The sequence below is a fragment of the Vigna angularis genome, chromosome 2 (genome assembly GCF_016808095.1).
Source record: "Vigna angularis cultivar LongXiaoDou No.4 chromosome 2, ASM1680809v1, whole genome shotgun sequence".
Lineage (NCBI taxonomy): Eukaryota > Viridiplantae > Streptophyta > Magnoliopsida > Fabales > Fabaceae > Vigna > Vigna angularis.
Genome location: NC_068971.1, coordinates 33,870,468 through 33,887,654, shown reverse-complemented (window position 1 = coordinate 33,887,654; position 17,187 = coordinate 33,870,468). Strand labels below are relative to the sequence as shown.

Here is a 17,187-nt window from a genome sequence, read left to right as displayed (position 1 = left end):
ACTTACTATCTGTTACGAATTTTATCTGTGGATACCTGCGAACACAAGTATTTTTATCATCCTTACTCGTGAATGTACCTCTCTTATTAATCCAAACACACAAAAATTCATTCCTTACTTTACTAGATTTTGCAAATCCTTTAACACTTTGGTTAATCTTAACCTTTAGTTCAGGAACTCAGCACATCTAAGTGCAATGTTAACAAGTCCATAATCTTAAGGTACTAGTAACACATTTGGATTCTAGATTTGAGTTCTAGTTTTCATGTGACTGGAGAACTACAAAATTCAAGCAACTAAGTTGTTTTGGTGGTTCAAATCAAATTTTCATCAAAAATGGTATAAGTTTAAATATTTATTGTGTTAGTTACTCTTCATTTATATCATCTATTGTTTCACATAGACTTAAAATTTAGTAGTATGTTCCTTCTATTAGTAAAAATGTACTTATTATTAGTCAATTTGTCAAACATAACTATCATTTCGTTGAATTTCATTCTCATGTGTCTTGTTAAATATCACAAAGTGAAATAAGTTATTCTTCAAGGAATTGTTGGTGCTTATGGACTTTAATCTTTTAACAATATCAAGCTTAAAGATCCCTTCTTCATGTCCATATCTTGACCATCCTTTGGTAGTTCAACCACTGTTCACTTATTGTTCAATATTGTTAGAGTTGTTAAACATATAAATTTTAATAAAAGATTATTTTGTTTCTTTTGTAGATTTTCTAACATCCCCATCTAGAATTGTAAGCTTGTGGCATACTATATTACGCAATTCAAACATGAAGCTTGTCTTCGGTTACTTCAAAATCCATCTAATAAAACTAATTCTCGATTTTGTTCTTTAATTTTGATCTTGTTGTGTAGGCAAGTCATGTAGGCCATCTTTTCATGACTTTGATTTTGTCTATTCTCTTTTAAAACTTATGTTCATTAATCTATGTCTTCTCATATTATCATATGATAGTTATAAATATTATTATCTTTTATTGCTGCTTTTTTTCAAGTTTACTTGGACTTTTTCTATCAAATATAAAACTAAGCTATTGCTTGTTTTTCAAACCTTTAAATTTGTGGTTGAGTTGCATCTTAATAAAAAATATTCCGTTTTATTGGAATGGAGAATAATAATCATTCACTAATTCTTTAACTACTTATGTTATTTGTAGTAGACTTATATGTCTTCACTCATCATCAAAATGGTGTGGTTGAATGAAAACATAGACATATTGTTGATTTAGGTGTTACATTGTTGCATCATGCTTTCCTTTCTTTATAATTTTGGGATTTTGTTGTTTCAACTACAATCTATCTCATTAATAGGGTGCTTACAACTTCACTTCAATTTATTATTCCTTATGCTACTTTTTTTCATAAGGATCCTGACTTTTCTTTCATTAAAACTTTTTGCGGTATTTGTTTCCCTTTATTGACAACTTATAATTTAAATTAATTATTGCTATGAGAAATGTCTGTTAGAGTACTCTTTCTCACACAAAGGTTATAACTACTTGCAAAATATACATATCAAAAGATATTTGTTCAATAAAAATCGATTTCCTTATGCGGACCTCTTTCCTCATGCTCCTATCAATGTCTTGAATCTTAATTCTTGTATTTTTCACATTCTTGTGGGCTGATGCGTTGACCAAGTCCCTTATCTCGCATTGTATTTCTCATAGGCAAACTCAATGTGAAAAACTTTTCTTCTGAAGATTCTGCCTATTGAGTATGAAAGAAGGACAACCTTCATCTGTTGTAGAATAACTATAAATATTATGCTTGCAACTATTTTTTAGTAAACAAAAATCAAATCATTCAGTTCGATAATTTCAATTCTCTGTTTCTTAGACATTAGACAATGCGATACATGTATGTATCTCTCCGTATAGGAATGTTGGCATTTGGCATTTGGCAATGGCAAGCTGCAAAACGAAAATTTTTATAGACCTGATACATACCCACGTTGTCAGAGCCATGCTGTATCATTGTCAACCATAATTGTCCAACTGGATCCAAGTTCCCTATACTTTGCTCCCAGGCTAAAAATCAACCGAGAAATAATATATGTAATAAACCCTTCATATAGCCAACGTTGGTCTGCATTCACAACCCCTATTGCCAACAATGTGAAGTGATTCACATAGCATCCATAAGCCCAAGGAGAATATACGTGCTACCATTCATATCACTGTCATTGCTGAATGTTGTAGTCTCAGTGGTTAGTGCAGGGTCCTCTCCCCATGAGTGAATTAAGAATGCATCAGTAGTCATCTGTTATACATCAATACATGCACTCAATCAAGTCTTAGCAGCAGCGGGATTCCGACCAAACTGTATAATCATTGGCTTTCCTTTTAATACATATCCATTCACCCGATTCTGCGGAACAGTAATATGAAATATGAACCATTACTAACACAAACAAGAAGATAACTTGATTGAAAACTTCGTATGGGACAGTAGACAGTTACTGACATTTAACAATATTATTAGCATGTCAAACTCTAAATATTACAGTAAAATCAACAAAAAAAGCTGCAAGAATTTTGTAACAAAAAGACAAAACTGCAATACAAAAGGAAATAAAATATTAAAACAAAATCGTCTTGTTAAAAATAATTAAAAACAACACAACCAATCTCCTGTGAACAACATACCAGAGCAAGATGAGCCAATTCAACAGAGGGGAATGTCAGAAATGCTTGACCCCTCATTCGTCCTTCCTGAAATTGAAAGCTAGGTATCAATTTCAGTCTCAGATATGCTACTACAAGACTTTCATGGATATATAATACAGGTTAGTTGAGTCAGCCTTCAATCATGTAACCCTGAACCGACATGTTAATCAACTGGACCTTATAAAGATACTATTTATTTTGGATCTATTTTTGCATAGCCTCAACAGAAAAAAGTTGGTTACGGAATGTTAATGTCCTACCTGCATTAGTTTGACTTGAAGACCAGACTTAGCAGCCTCAACACTTTCAAATAAGGACCCTGTAGCAATAAAGGTAAAATAAAAAGTAATCTGTGGAGGTAACATCCATTCAATATAACAAAAATTTCAAAATATTTCATTTTGTTATTTTTATTATATCATGTTTCGTTTTTGGAATGTAAAACATTGAAGTTGCATGTGATAAGTATAAAACAAGACCTGTATCCACTAGAAGTCTTGATAGCTTACCAAATATATAATAGAAATCATCAACAATCACATCTTTTGCCAAATTCTTAACATACAACACAGGAGCAGGATTTCCAGCTGTATAGTTCTGCACAGTACAACATATCAGTTAAAAAAAGTCCCATAAAGATGTACGTGTGCACCATGGAAGGTCTAATAGATTATTTCTTGATCAACCTTTCGGAAGTCATAATACTGTAGTAGAAATAAGGAGAGAACCAGATAAACATGCCTCAAGGGTCAGGAGAAAATCAAGAAGAATATTCACATTCAGGGCGTGCAGATGGACAAGTAGCAGATAGAGAATGTACCAGAGAAGAATTCAACAGGGACGGCAGTATAGAAAGTAGTGGTTGTTGAGAAAGGAGAACAAAAAAGTGAGGTTAGTTTTGGAGTGGAGGGAAGCAGGGTCCTCAAAGTTCCTACACTGTTTTTTTTTTTTTTTTCACGAGTTACATAATCTCGGGAATGATATCACTTCTAGATGCCTAAAAATTGCATACTATTAAATCATACATAAAAATACTTGCTTTTATAAGGGAAGAGGAACTGTTGGACAACACAGGCATTTGGAGACTAGTAGGATCAACGTTTCCTTGATTTAATCACTTCATCGTCCAAAACTCAGTATCAGTACCCAATGAGGATGAAAATATTATGATTAACCATGGGCTGTGGTGAGACTTCAGATTATGTACGAAAACAATATTTGCTCCTCACTTAAGATGAAACCACTACAAGTTTATTGCACACAAACTTGCTAATACAAGGAGCATCTAAAAGATCAAGACTGGGAAACACAAGCTACTCCTAAATTTATTCGTGAAAACTGCAAGGTGACAAAATTGGTCCTTAACAGAGATAGGATAATTTTCAAAGGTAAACAATAATAAATCTTCGTTCACCTGCTCAACCAAGCAAGTGCAAAGTGATTTTAAATTCATCAACGTAACCTTCGGCTTCAGGTAATCAACTAATTAAATATAATCTGATAACATATTTTAGAACATGATTAGTTTAGAGAAAACTGTCTGTTTGTAGTTCCTGTTTTCACATACAATTACAAAATTGTCACCTTTTTTCTAATTGTTTTTTTCTGATTTTCTAATATTTGTGCAGGAAGTGGTGGAAACAGTGAAACAAAATGAAAGAAAGATGGTTTTTTTATTTAGAGAAAAAAAATAGCTCTAACACTTCAAAATAATTTTACACTGTCATCCTAATCACAAGGTGCCCATCCTAATCACAAGCTGCCATGTACGGTAAGTTTGTTGACTTTAATAATAATTATTACCTTAAAAGAAATACCAACGGTGGTTTGTAATTAGATGACGTTGTTTTATGCTGTCACTGTATGGTCATTAAATTCTTTTACAATTGATGACGAAATTATTCCAATCCAAACAAGAAGTACATTTAATGAGATATAACTACATCTAGCCTTCTATTAAGACCAATTCATGCTCTGAAAATTTTAGAAGATGATATCACTTGTTAAAACTAAAAAAAAAAAAGTTCAACTTCTGTTCAACAAAAGAAATTCCTCAAGACAAGTATATTTGTTTTATTTCAAGATCTTTGAAGCAGATTGTTCCTATTTATATCCTCCAACTAGTCTTCAATCACATAATACAGTAACAAAAAAATTGTTCTTAAATCAACCAACAGAGCAAAAATTGGGAAATAACTTTGACTACACGGTGAATGTATGATTTCCAAAGTGGTGAAAAGCTTGCTTCTCAATGTTGCACATGTAGTACAAGAATGAAACTGTAAACGCAGATATTTTTATTAGTACCTTAAACATTGGAAGGGATAAGATTTCCTCAGGAGGCAACTTTCCTTTCTCTAATTCATCTGGAGTCAAAAATTTGCTAGGATCTGGAACATCTTTTTCTGGCTCTTGCAACTCTTGTGTTGTCTCATCATCTCTATGTTTATTTAGTGTTGCTTTGGGGACAATGTTTATCTGTAAATCATAATGAAAAACTAAAATAAAATGACAAAATCATTGTTAATAATTCTCCAAAAATCAATCTCAAAGAAATAAATACCTTTAACACATGGTTCTTTTTTATCACAGGGATTTCTTTTGGGACCAAGGTGGCTGGTTTTACTCCAACAGACTCATGAGCCACACCTTTATCAATAGCAGGGCCAACAATGGCCTCACGCCTGGCACGCTTTTGTCCAGACTTTTTTGTGCTTGCGTCACACTCCTATAAGCTTGTTATTAGTTTAAAAATAAATTGACTAAAGAGATAGGAAAAAGATATCACATAAGGGCTTCATATTTTATTGTTTGATTGTCAATTAAAATCATTTATATTTGAAAAAGAACATTTTCAAACTTAACGCCAACAGGAAACTACAGCATAAGCACATTGCAAAGTGGTAAAAAAGGAAATTTCTATCAAAATTTTACCTTAAAAAAATACATTAGACTAGAGGCGGAATGAAATAAAAAAAGGAACATAAATGTTTTATACCAATTCTGAAATATTTAGGCAACCTGTATATGCAATTATAAAGGATATTCACAATACTGAAAGCAGTTAAGATGTTACCTCATCGGATGATTCCATCTCTGATTCACCACTGGACAGATATGCAGACTGAGGATTAATAGTTACAGTAGGAGGAGGTGGTGCTGGTACCTCTGGAGGTAATGGAGGTGTGGGCAGTGCCATACGAAATGGAGCAGGGATGTTCATTTTGTTCATCAAGTGTAGAACCTGCATTAGAGTGGTACAATCAATATGATTACTATTTGTCATCAGTTCCGTACAACAAGCTGTCAGAAAAAGAAACCAATCAATCTTAGCGGTCTCAACTAATGCTGGAACAACCTGTGTGTAAAAGCGCGGAACAGCAATTAGAGCATTCACAATATTTGTTAATATATTTCCATCAGGTGGAGGGTAAGCATACCTGGGAAACAAGTTGAGTTAGACTATTATATACAAACTTATCATACAAAATACCATACCACCCCCATCCTTGATTAATATTATGATACATAACAGTGTTAGTAAACATATTTAACAATCCCAAATGTATTTATTTATTTATTTATTCAGCAGCATAGCATTAAAAACTAACTTTATTTAGTGAGAGTTGCTCATAAAATAACATTTGGTAAAGCTACTCATGGTTATTTTTTTAAGTTTTCACTCCAAATGGTCAATTCCAAAAGTTATGAAAATGGAAAGGCAAGATAATCACAGAATCTAAATATTTGATACCATAAACGAAAGAAAAGAAGAATTATACACATAGTAAAGTATTGCAGTTTACAATGACATTTTGCTTTTCCTTGTAAGTTACTATTGAATCAAATGCAATAAAAAAAATACTCAAACACAACAATGTTAAGGTAGAGCAGACAAATTCAGAGGAAAGGGGAGAACATATAAACTGCTTATTCTTAAAAATGTTCTATATTCAAGAAAGCTTGTAAGAAGAACGTTTTCAAGTAAAAAGGGTTACAATGAGATTACCCTAATAAATCTGAGTTGGACAAAATTCTCAAAATAATTCTTTCAAAATGATTCTCACAATAACCATAGTTTTCTATCATTTTTTTCTCGTGAATCAATTCATTTCATTTTGTTAAATTATTAATCATATTTGTGAGCAATTTGGCACCTGGCATCCCTTTTTGCAATAGCAACAAATACTAACAAGAACTTTAAATAAGAAGCATACTCAAGATGAGGAGGAAAAGGATAATTGACACCAAGTCTATCAGCAATTGGCTCAGGAAGAGGGAGGCCTCTTGATTTTGTATCTCCATCAACAGGTTTGCCTACATTTGCATTCTTCAGCATTGATGTTTTAGAGTCCTTACCCAACTGATCACCGCCACTATTTTCACCATTACCAGTTAGCTTACTCGCTCTCTCTGCTGACAAGACTTTGCCAAGAAATCTCAACCTGATCAACGCAGAGTAAACAAAGATGCAATCATTTAAAACAAATATTAAGTTTTCTTTAAAATGTTTCAAAATCAGGAACCAATTCATAAAGATATCAAAAAACATTTCTACAATGTAAAACCAAACAAGAAAATTATATGCCAAGGCTGTCTCTTAAAATATGAAAAAAAAAATGCAAATGATTCAATTAATACTACCCATGTAGTTGACGTTGTGCTTGAGATGCCACCATCTCATTTTTGAAATCCGCAAAAGCACAATTTTTCATCCTGCATTATATCAAATTAAGATTAAAGCGTCATTTGGCAATGTTGATAAGCAAAAAATTGGATAAAAAATAATAAAATGGTCAAATATCATTCAAATCTTCCATGTCATTAAATAAAGAACATTTATGGATGACTTGGAAGCACAACCAAGGACAAAAACGAGATTCAAGTAGCATAGTAAGTTTACTGTAGGAGCCCAGTATAAGATAAGCTGACAACTATCTTATAGATCGAAAATGTAAGAATTATAATCCCAAGAGCAAATCCTCTTCAGAGAAGAAATGGTCCTTCTCTTCCAAGACAGAGTATACACTCTTGACTCCCAAATTGAAAGTACATACTTAGGGGGACGTTTTCGCTCTCCTCCCTATGTATATGTATAGAAACGCTAAGAACTTTTCTTAGAAAGGGTATATAACAAATTTGAAGAGCAATATGTATAACATTGATATTAGGATGTCCTAATCTAAGATGCCAAATATAAACACTGCAAGTAGTACAAATATTGGACTCTAGCATTATTACTTATTAGAACAAACAGAAACATGTCTAGGCGTAAAAGGGAAACTTGAAAACTGAAACAGGCCATCAGAACCAAGACGTCCATGAAGAAGGTCACTAGATTCCTGAGATTTTGCAAACCAATGGTGAGAAAAGAATTCAAAATAAATATTATTATCTTGTGCAAACTTACTTACTCTAAACAGATTCTTGGTAATTGAAGAAACTTGCAAAAGATTGTTAAGAGTTAAATGTAATTTTATACTTTCGCTCTAGTTAAGTATAAGTAAAAGGAAACATATGAACAAGGGAATCCTTTAAACATTGTAAGAAAATTGCAAAGTTGACATGGCAGCACAATACTCATAACAAGAGTTAACCAGGGTCATATTCAAACACTCAAGACCTTCAAATTGCAACAAAAGAAAAACAGTGGGAAAATCGAAACCTTTGGCAGTTAGATACCTGGAACTAGAGCAAGGGCGCGCCGAGAAAGCACCGAAATTTGCGAAGATTAGAGAAAGGGTGTCATGAGGAATGGCTTCTGGAAGGTGCTTAATCAAAAGGGTCACCGGTTCTGCCGATTCCGCGTCCAAAGGCTTTGATTCTGTGCCCTCCAACACAAACTGATGCACACGGCCATGAGGGGAAGAATCGTAAGCCATGAACTGCAGTGTGCTACTTCCTCTTCTGTATCAGAACTCAATTCAAATTTTAGATAATTTCATCATTTAATTCAAAAAGGAGAGGGCTCGGAGAAATGGTGCTTTGAAACGCCGTTTCTATTTTACATTCAATTAACTGGCATTTGTTGGCGTAGGCTTTGACAGGGCAAGGGTGATAATAAGGGTAATAACGGAAGAATAAAATTAAAAGGGTAATAAGGAAAAGGAGATTGAACTGAAAACAGCAAACGGAAAGGGAGATTTTCGATTTGGCTTTTTGATAGAATGTGAATTTTATTTTTTCGAAAGGATGATTTAGGGTTCTTGGAAGAAGGTGCGATTTAAGGGTTCCTGGGTTTTCGAAAGAAATTTGTGTCGTGCATTGGCTAGGACTGTTTTTTGGCAATGGTTATTGAGTCTAAGATTTAAAAAATGTACAAGTTTTATATTTGTATGAAAGGGTTACTTAAAGTAATATTGATAAGAGATAACCATTTATAGGAGATTTTATTATGTAAATATTTAAGTAATTATATAATTGAGAAAACCACTTACTAGATATTGTGTTATGTTAGTATTCTAATTGTTGGTGATTTTAATAATAGTTAAGGACAGATTTTTTTTGACATAGGTTGTACATTATTTGAGATTATTAAAAAAAAAAAGTTAAGTGCTACAATTTTTATATTCATACAAAGTGACTAACTGAAATAACCACATAATTGACGAGAGATTTATTGGACACTTTGTTATGAATAACATTCTAATCGTTAGTGATTTTAGTAATAGTGTGTTAAAACGACAGTGTCTTAATTTTGAAAAAAAAACACAGATATATTAAATATTTCAACACTGGTATTAATTTATTTTTAAAATTGAAAATATTGAGATTTGTTTAAATAAGAAATTAGCACTTCAATATAAATATAAGAACAAATTAGTTATAAATTATTAAAACCGGTTTGCAACAAGTAATAATTTATTTTTAGCCCATCAAGTAATATTTTTATCCATAAATACTTACAAGAATATAATAAAGTAAAATGAGTTAAACTTACTTTGTACAAAATAAAACATACAAGTCAACCCACCTGAATCAAATTTCTGATGCAATAAGTTTTTTCTTGATTCCATTAAGTTCCAATAGGTTTGCAGATGGGAACGTTGTAACGTCCATTTCGATGCTCTGCTGCAGGCTGCAACACTAACAATTCATTGAGAGGACGTACATCTTCCCCACACCTGTTAACAATAAAAATAGATTAAACTATAAAAGAAAGAAAGATGAGAATTTTAACGTTAGTTAGAAATGTTTAAGTTCATAGATAGGATACTACCTGCCATATATTGCAATATCCATGCCTGCAGCAACAGCTGTATCAGAAAATCGCTGTTGAAAATGTATATCAAGTTGAGTTCACGAAAAGTTATAGAGATCAAAGATCCAAACAAAATGTCATTATAGTAATAGTACTGTACAAACCCAATATCAGCATACATATACTCGGAAACATAGTATCTATCAGCATTCATCTACTCGGAAACATAGTATCAGGTTGGTTAGGACATAACAACAGGAGCAACTGTGATAAAATTCGAGTATGGGTTAAAAGCATGCTTTGATTAAGGTGATTAATCATCTGGATCAAGTCCATCCAGGTAAAAGTAATAACTACATTTATAAATAAGATAATAAATGAGTAAGTTAATTATGTTTCATTTACAACATTTATTATTATTTCACGAATTTGACTGATTTGATCGTCAAAGTGTTTTCTACATATATAACTCATCTCGGTCTTGAAGAGATGTGGACCTAGTACATCTCGACTTGAAGGTGCAAAAAAGTTGGAGTTTGGAATAGGCTTGAAGAATTGTTTGTGAAGATCTTTTTAAGGTATATTCGGCCTTGTAAGAACATTTTGGCATCTACCGGGAGACTGACATATCTTCTGTGAAGAAATACTAAATGGTGACTACAAGAAATAAGATGACTTAAGCTAAGGAGATCAACCAAGTTTCACAAGAGATGGCCATGTTGTTGGAAATGAAGGTGGAGGTTGCTAATTATAGAAAGAGAACAACTGAAGATATGGACACATTGAGACAGGAGAATGCCAAGTTGAAAAGGAGAGTTAAAGGATGTGAGAAGGGAAAGGAAAAGGAGAACTCAGAGAACAATGCTTATGTGTAGAAAACAACATCTCATCTTGGATTGTACTAGAGGCTGAAGAAGAAAGCGGTAACAACAACACTAATAAGACTGGAGATACGACAAATACCTCATTCATAGTAAAATGAAGTTGTAGGCATCATAGTAAAGAATTGTAAATCACAAGCTGAATTATAATCATGGTCATGATTCTTCTCAGTTTTACACAAGCTGAATTAACTAGCAAAACTGATGGAGTTTTATGCAATGTTAAATGTGCATTCAAATGTATTCCTGAACAACGATTCCCTCCATTATATTCAGAATGTATAAAGAATTGTAAATCACACTGCAGTAAAATATCCTCTGATCCTATTTATGCATGTTTTGTTAGTTGTGCCTCAATGAAGTCCATTGCCTACAAAACTGGTATGCACTTTCTCAAAATATTTACTAATTTCCATGGTTTTATATTTTCATTTAGGTTTTATTTTATTAATTATTTTTCATGACTTTGATAATTTACATTCCTTACTTATAATTTTAACCATTGACTTTAATTTCTTATCAGGTGCTCGTGGCCTTGCAAATAACACGATCAATACATGCATGCAAGAGTGTACAAAAAACTTATAATTTGGAAGATCTTTTGAGTGAAAATTTGATAGAAGAATATGTATTCCTACATAATTTGGAGAAATAGATGTTGATGCATAAATTATATTGATATATTTTCATACTTTTGGCCTAACTACTTTCCTTCATCTTTTATCCTTTTTATCGTTAGTATTAATAAAATTAATACAATAAAATAATTTTTTTAACAACATTATCATCAAATTCCATTAAGGAAGAACATTACAAAATATTCTTAAAAAATTGTGATATTTAAGTTTTGTGAGCAAGGTATTAAAATTCTTTCATATTTTTCAAAACAAGATGTTTCCATATTTGTGATTATCTGTGTAACATCTTTATACCTTTTCCATGATTTCAATAACACTTTCTTATGTCATTTAGAGGATGATAATGTAATACTATAAATTACATGATTGTGCAATATGGATTGATTATCCAATCAAATACCATTTATTAGTTACCATATAAAATTCATATTATAATGTTGTCCATTTAACAAAGGAGATCAAGATGATCCTTTTTTATAAAGAATAAAGACTAACTAGGAGGAAAATAAAATTGAGATGCACATTTAATAATTCTTATTAAATATAATTTATTGACTATTTATTTTTAAGAGTAAAAGCGTAAAATAATTTTTCTCTATAAATTCTTGTTTAGTTGTCATGAAACAATACAAAAGATCTTACCTTCTATTCAACTTTTGGATCCTTTAAGAAAACTTAGAGAAGAGATATGGGGAAAGTTGAGATAAAAGCTACTAGAGTTATAATCATGGTCATGATTCTTCTCAGTTTTACACAAGCTGAATTAACTAGCAAAACTGATGGAGTTTTATGCAATGTTAAATGTGCATTCAAATGTATTCCTGAACAACGATTCCCTCCATTATATTCAGAATGTATAAAGAATTGTAAATCACACTGCAGTAAAATATCCTCTGATCCTATTTATGCATGTTTTGCTAGTTGTGCCTCAATGAAGTCCATTGCCTACAAAACTGGTATGCACTTTCTCAAAATATTTACTAATTTCCATGGTTTTATATTTTCATTTAGGTTTTATTTTATTAATTATTTTTCATGACTTTGATAATTTACATTCCTTACTTATAATTTTAACCATTGACTTTAATTTCTTATCAGGTGCTCGCGGCCTTGCAAATAACACGATCAATACATGCATGCAAGAGTGTACAAAAAACTTATAATTTGGAAGAAGATCTTTTGAGTGAAAATTTGATAGAAGAATATGTATTCCTACATAATTTGGAGAAATAGATGTTGATCCATAAATTATATTGATATATTTTCATACTTTTGGCTTAACTACTTTCCTTCATCTTTTATCCTTTTTATCGTTGCAACTGGAGTATTAATAAAATTAATACAATAAAATAATTTTTTTAACAACATTATCATCAAATTCCATTAAGGGAGAACATTACAAAATATTCTTAAAAAAATGTGATATTTAAGTTTTGTGAGCAAGGTATTAAGATTCTTTCATATTTTTCAAAACAAGATGTTTCCATATTTGTGATTATCTGTGTAACATCTTTATACCTTTTCACGATTTCAATAACACTTTCTTCTGTCATTTAGAGGATGATAATGTAACACTATAAATGACATGATTGTGCAATATGGATTGATTATCCAATAAAATACCATTTATTAGTTACCATATACGATTCATATTATAATGTTGTCCATTTAACAAAGGAGATCAAGATGATCCTTTTTTATGAAGAATAAAGACTAACTAGGAGGAAAATAAAATTGAGATACAGATTTAATAATTCTTATTAAATATAATTTATTGACTATTTATTTTTAAGAGTAAAAGGGTAAAATATTTTTTTTCTATAAATTCTTGTTTAGCTTTCATGAAACAATACAAAAGATCTTACCTTCTATTCAACTTTTGGATCCTTTAAGAAGACTTAGACAAGAGATACGGGTAAAGTTGAGATAAAAGCTACTAGAGTTATAATCATGGTCATGATTCTTCTCAGTTTTACACAAGCTGAATTAAGTAGCAAAACTGATGGAGTTTTATGCAATGTTAAATGTGCATTCAAATGTATTCCTGAACAACGATTCCCTCCATTATATTCAGAATGTATAAAGAATTGTAAATCACACTGCAGTAAAATATCCTCTGATCCTATTTATGCATGTTTTGCTAGTTGTGCCTCAATGAAGTCCATTGCCTACAAAACTGGTATGCACTTTCTCAAAATATTTACTAATTTCCATGGTTTTATATTTTCATTTAGGTTTTATTTTATTAATTATTTTTCATGACTTTGATAATTTACATTCCTTACTTATAATTTTAACCATTGACTTTAATTTCTTATCAGGTGCTCGCGGCCTTGCAAATAACACGATCAATACATGCATGCAAGAGTGTACAAAAAACTTATAATTTGGAAGAAGATCTTTTGAGTGAAAATTTGATAGAAGAATATGTATTCCTACATAATTTGGAGAAATAGATGTTGATCCATAAATTATATTGATATATTTTCATACTTTTGGCCTAACTACTTTCCTTCATCTTTTATCCTTTTTATCGTTGCAACTGGAGTATTAATAAAATTAATACAATAAAATAATTTTTTTAACAACATTATCATCAAATTCCATTAAGGGAGAACATTACAAAATATTCTTAAAAAAATGTGATATTTAAGTTTTGTGAGCAAGGTATTAAGATTCTTTCATATTTTTCAAAACAAGATGTTTCCATATTTGTGATTATCTGTGTAACATCTTTATACCTTTTCACGATTTCAATAACACTTTCTTCTGTCATTTAGAGGATGATAATGTAACACTATAAATGACATGATTGTGCAATATGGATTGATTATCCAATAAAATACCATTTATTAGTTACCATATACGATTCATATTATAATGTTGTCCATTTAACAAAGGAGATCAAGATGATCCTTTTTTATGAAGAATAAAGACTAACTAGGAGGAAAATAAAATTGAGATACAGATTTAATAATTCTTATTAAATATAATTTATTGACTATTTATTTTTAAGAGTAAAAGGGTAAAATATTTTTTTTCTATAAATTCTTGTTTAGCTTTCATGAAACAATACAAAAGATCTTACCTTCTATTCAACTTTTGGATCCTTTAAGAAGACTTAGACAAGAGATACGGGTAAAGTTGAGATAAAAGCTACTAGAGTTATAATCATGGTCATGATTCTTCTCAGTTTTACACAAGCTGAATTAAGTAGCAAAACTGATGGAGTTTTATGCAATGTTAAATGTGCATTCAAATGTATTCCTGAACAACGATTCCCTCCATTATATTCAGAATGTATAAAGAATTGTAAATCACACTGCAGTAAAATATCCTCTGATCCTATTTATGCATGTTTTGCTAGTTGTGCCTCAATGAAGTCCATTGCCTACAAAACTGGTATGCACTTTCTCAAAATATTTACTAATTTTCATGGTTTTATATTTTCATTTAGGTTTTATTTTATTAATTATTTTTCATGACTTTGATAATTTACATTCCTTACTTATAATTTTAACCACTGACTTTAATTTCTTATCAGGTGCTCGCGGCCTTGCAAATAACACGATCAATACATGCATGCAAGAGTGTACAAAAAACTTATAATTTGGAAGAAGATCTTTTGAGTGAAAATTTGATAGAAGAAGTTGTATTCCTACATAATTTGGAGAAATAGATGTTGATCGATAAATTATATTGATCTATTTTCATACTTTTGGCCTAACTACTTTCCTTCATCTTTTATGCTTTTTATCGTTGCAACTGGAGTATTAATAAAATTAATATAATAAAATAATTTTTTTAACAACATTATCATCAAATTCCATTAAGGAAAAACATTACAAAATATTCTTAAAAACTGTGATATTTAAGTTTTGTGAGCATGATATTAAAATTCTGTCATATTTTACAAAACAAGATGTTTTCATATTTGTGGATCAAAGTGTAATATATTAAATTTTTTTCATAATTTAAATAACACTTTCTTACATCATTTAAAGGATGATAAGGTAAAACTATAAATGATATGGTTGTGCATTATGGATTGAGATACACCTTTAATAATTCTTATTAAATATATTTCATTTAGTAATTAATTTGAAGAATAAAAAGATAAAATAATTTTTCTCTATTAATTTTTGTTTAGCTTTCTTGAAACAATACAAAAGATCTTACCTTCTATTCAACTTTTGGATCCTTAAAGAAAGCTTAGAGAAGAGATATGAAAAAACTTTAGATAAAAGTTACTGGAGTTATAGTCATTGTCATGATTCTTTTGAGGTTTACAAGAGCTGAATTAACTAGCAAAATTGATGGAGTTTTATGCAAAGTTAGATGTGCATTTAAATGTGTTCCTCGTTACCATTCCCTCCATTATATTCAAAATGTATTCAAGATAGTGAATCAAATTGTAGTAAATTATCCACTATTCCTATTTATAAATGTTTTGATTGTTGTGGCTCAATGAAGTTCATTGCCTACAACACTAGTATGCACTCTCTAAAAATATTTACATATTTCCATGGTTTATATCTTTTTTTAGGTTTGATTTTATTAATTATTTTTTCATAACTTTGATAATTCATATTCCTTACTTATAATTTTAACCATTGACTTTACTTTCTTATCAAGTGCTCACGGCCTTGCGAATAACGTGATGAATACATGCATGTAAGAATGTACAAAAAATTTATAATTTTGAAGAAGATCTTTTGAGTGAAAATTTGATATAAGAAATTATATTCTTACAAAATTTGGAGAAGTAGATGTTGACCAATACACAATATTGATATATATTTATACTTTTGGTGTAACTACTTTTTTTTCATATTTTATCTTCCTACTATAAATGACATGATTGTGCAATATGGATTGATTATCCAACGAGATACTTATTATTCGTTACCATGTATATAATTCATATTATTCTATTGTCAATTTAACAAAGAAGATCAAGATTATCCTTTTTTATAAAGATTAACCAGGAGGAAAATAGATGATTTTCGTGCTGCTTAATCAAAATAGAGAACATCTCAAACAATTCAAGAACGTATTCGTGGAGCCCAATATCATTGCACCTTGTCTACCTGCTATTGACAAGGGCACTAAAGATATAGAAGGTTGAATCATTCAAGGATGTACGCTCTGCTTCTACACGACCTATCTTGGAAAATCCTAGGAAGACACGGTCTGCTGATCCAACGTACAATGAATCAAATGCTTATCTATTTTGGCAACAATCCATTTTTGCCCACACATATGAGTATGAACTCAACCATGCATCTTCAAGCAACCTTTCCTAGAGGAATTTAGTGAAGGCATCATCTCACCTGGCCAATGCATAGTTGAACCTTTTAGGATTCATCACTTTGATGATTCCAATGCTACCTTCCTGGTAGTCTCTAATGCAAATGGTCAACGTAATTTGCTAAAGCTGCCAACAAAGACAACCTTGCCTCAATTGCTTTTCTTTTGAGACTGTGTCGTTTGAGGAAGCTCTAAGCCAAGTCCTAATGCTTATATCTAAAGTGATGACTGACTTACATGATGCAACTGCTCAAGACATTTGTCATGTCCCTTCAAAGTTTCCAATCATTATTAAAGAACCTTCTAAAGAAGCACAACCTTTGCAAGATACAACTGAACACCACCCAATCCTCCATCAACCACTACCTCTCCACCTCAACAAACACTTATCCTAATTGTAGAAGACCATGCCTTACCATCCAATGACTTGGACCAATACAACCTTCAACTTTTCAAACTGGCCCATTCAAT

General features: G+C 31.1%; 1 protein-coding gene across 1 annotated transcript; it reads right to left on the bottom strand.

The window, feature by feature from the left end:
- Positions 1–1,699: 1,699 nt before the first annotated feature.
- Positions 1,700–8,982, bottom strand: LOC108329460 (U11/U12 small nuclear ribonucleoprotein 65 kDa protein). The gene is made up of 11 exons (XM_017563669.2): positions 8,369–8,982; positions 7,331–7,402; positions 6,904–7,131; positions 6,045–6,126; positions 5,763–5,930; positions 5,250–5,414; positions 4,994–5,164; positions 3,196–3,283; positions 2,947–3,005; positions 2,666–2,731; positions 1,700–2,387 (listed from the first exon to the last, which is right to left on the bottom strand). The coding sequence occupies exons 1-11, from the start codon at positions 8,566–8,568 to the stop codon at positions 2,307–2,309; spliced, it is 1,380 nt and encodes a 459-aa protein (XP_017419158.1). The 5' UTR covers positions 8,569–8,982; the 3' UTR covers positions 1,700–2,306.
- Positions 8,983–17,187: the final 8,205 nt, after the last annotated feature.

Excerpts from the sequence above, each read along its gene's own strand:
- LOC108329460 (XM_017563669.2), bottom strand. The coding sequence starts at position 8,568 with ATGGCTTACGATTCTTCCCCTCATGGCCGTGTGCATCAGTTTGTGTTG. Across the intron at positions 5,165-5,249 it reads AAAAGAACCATGTGTTAAAG|ATAAACATTGTCCCCAAAGC; the intron begins GTATTTATTTCT and ends TATGATTTACAG. Across the intron at positions 3,006-3,195 it reads TGATTTCTATTATATATTTG|GGTCCTTATTTGAAAGTGTT; the intron begins GTAAGCTATCAA and ends TTATTGCTACAG.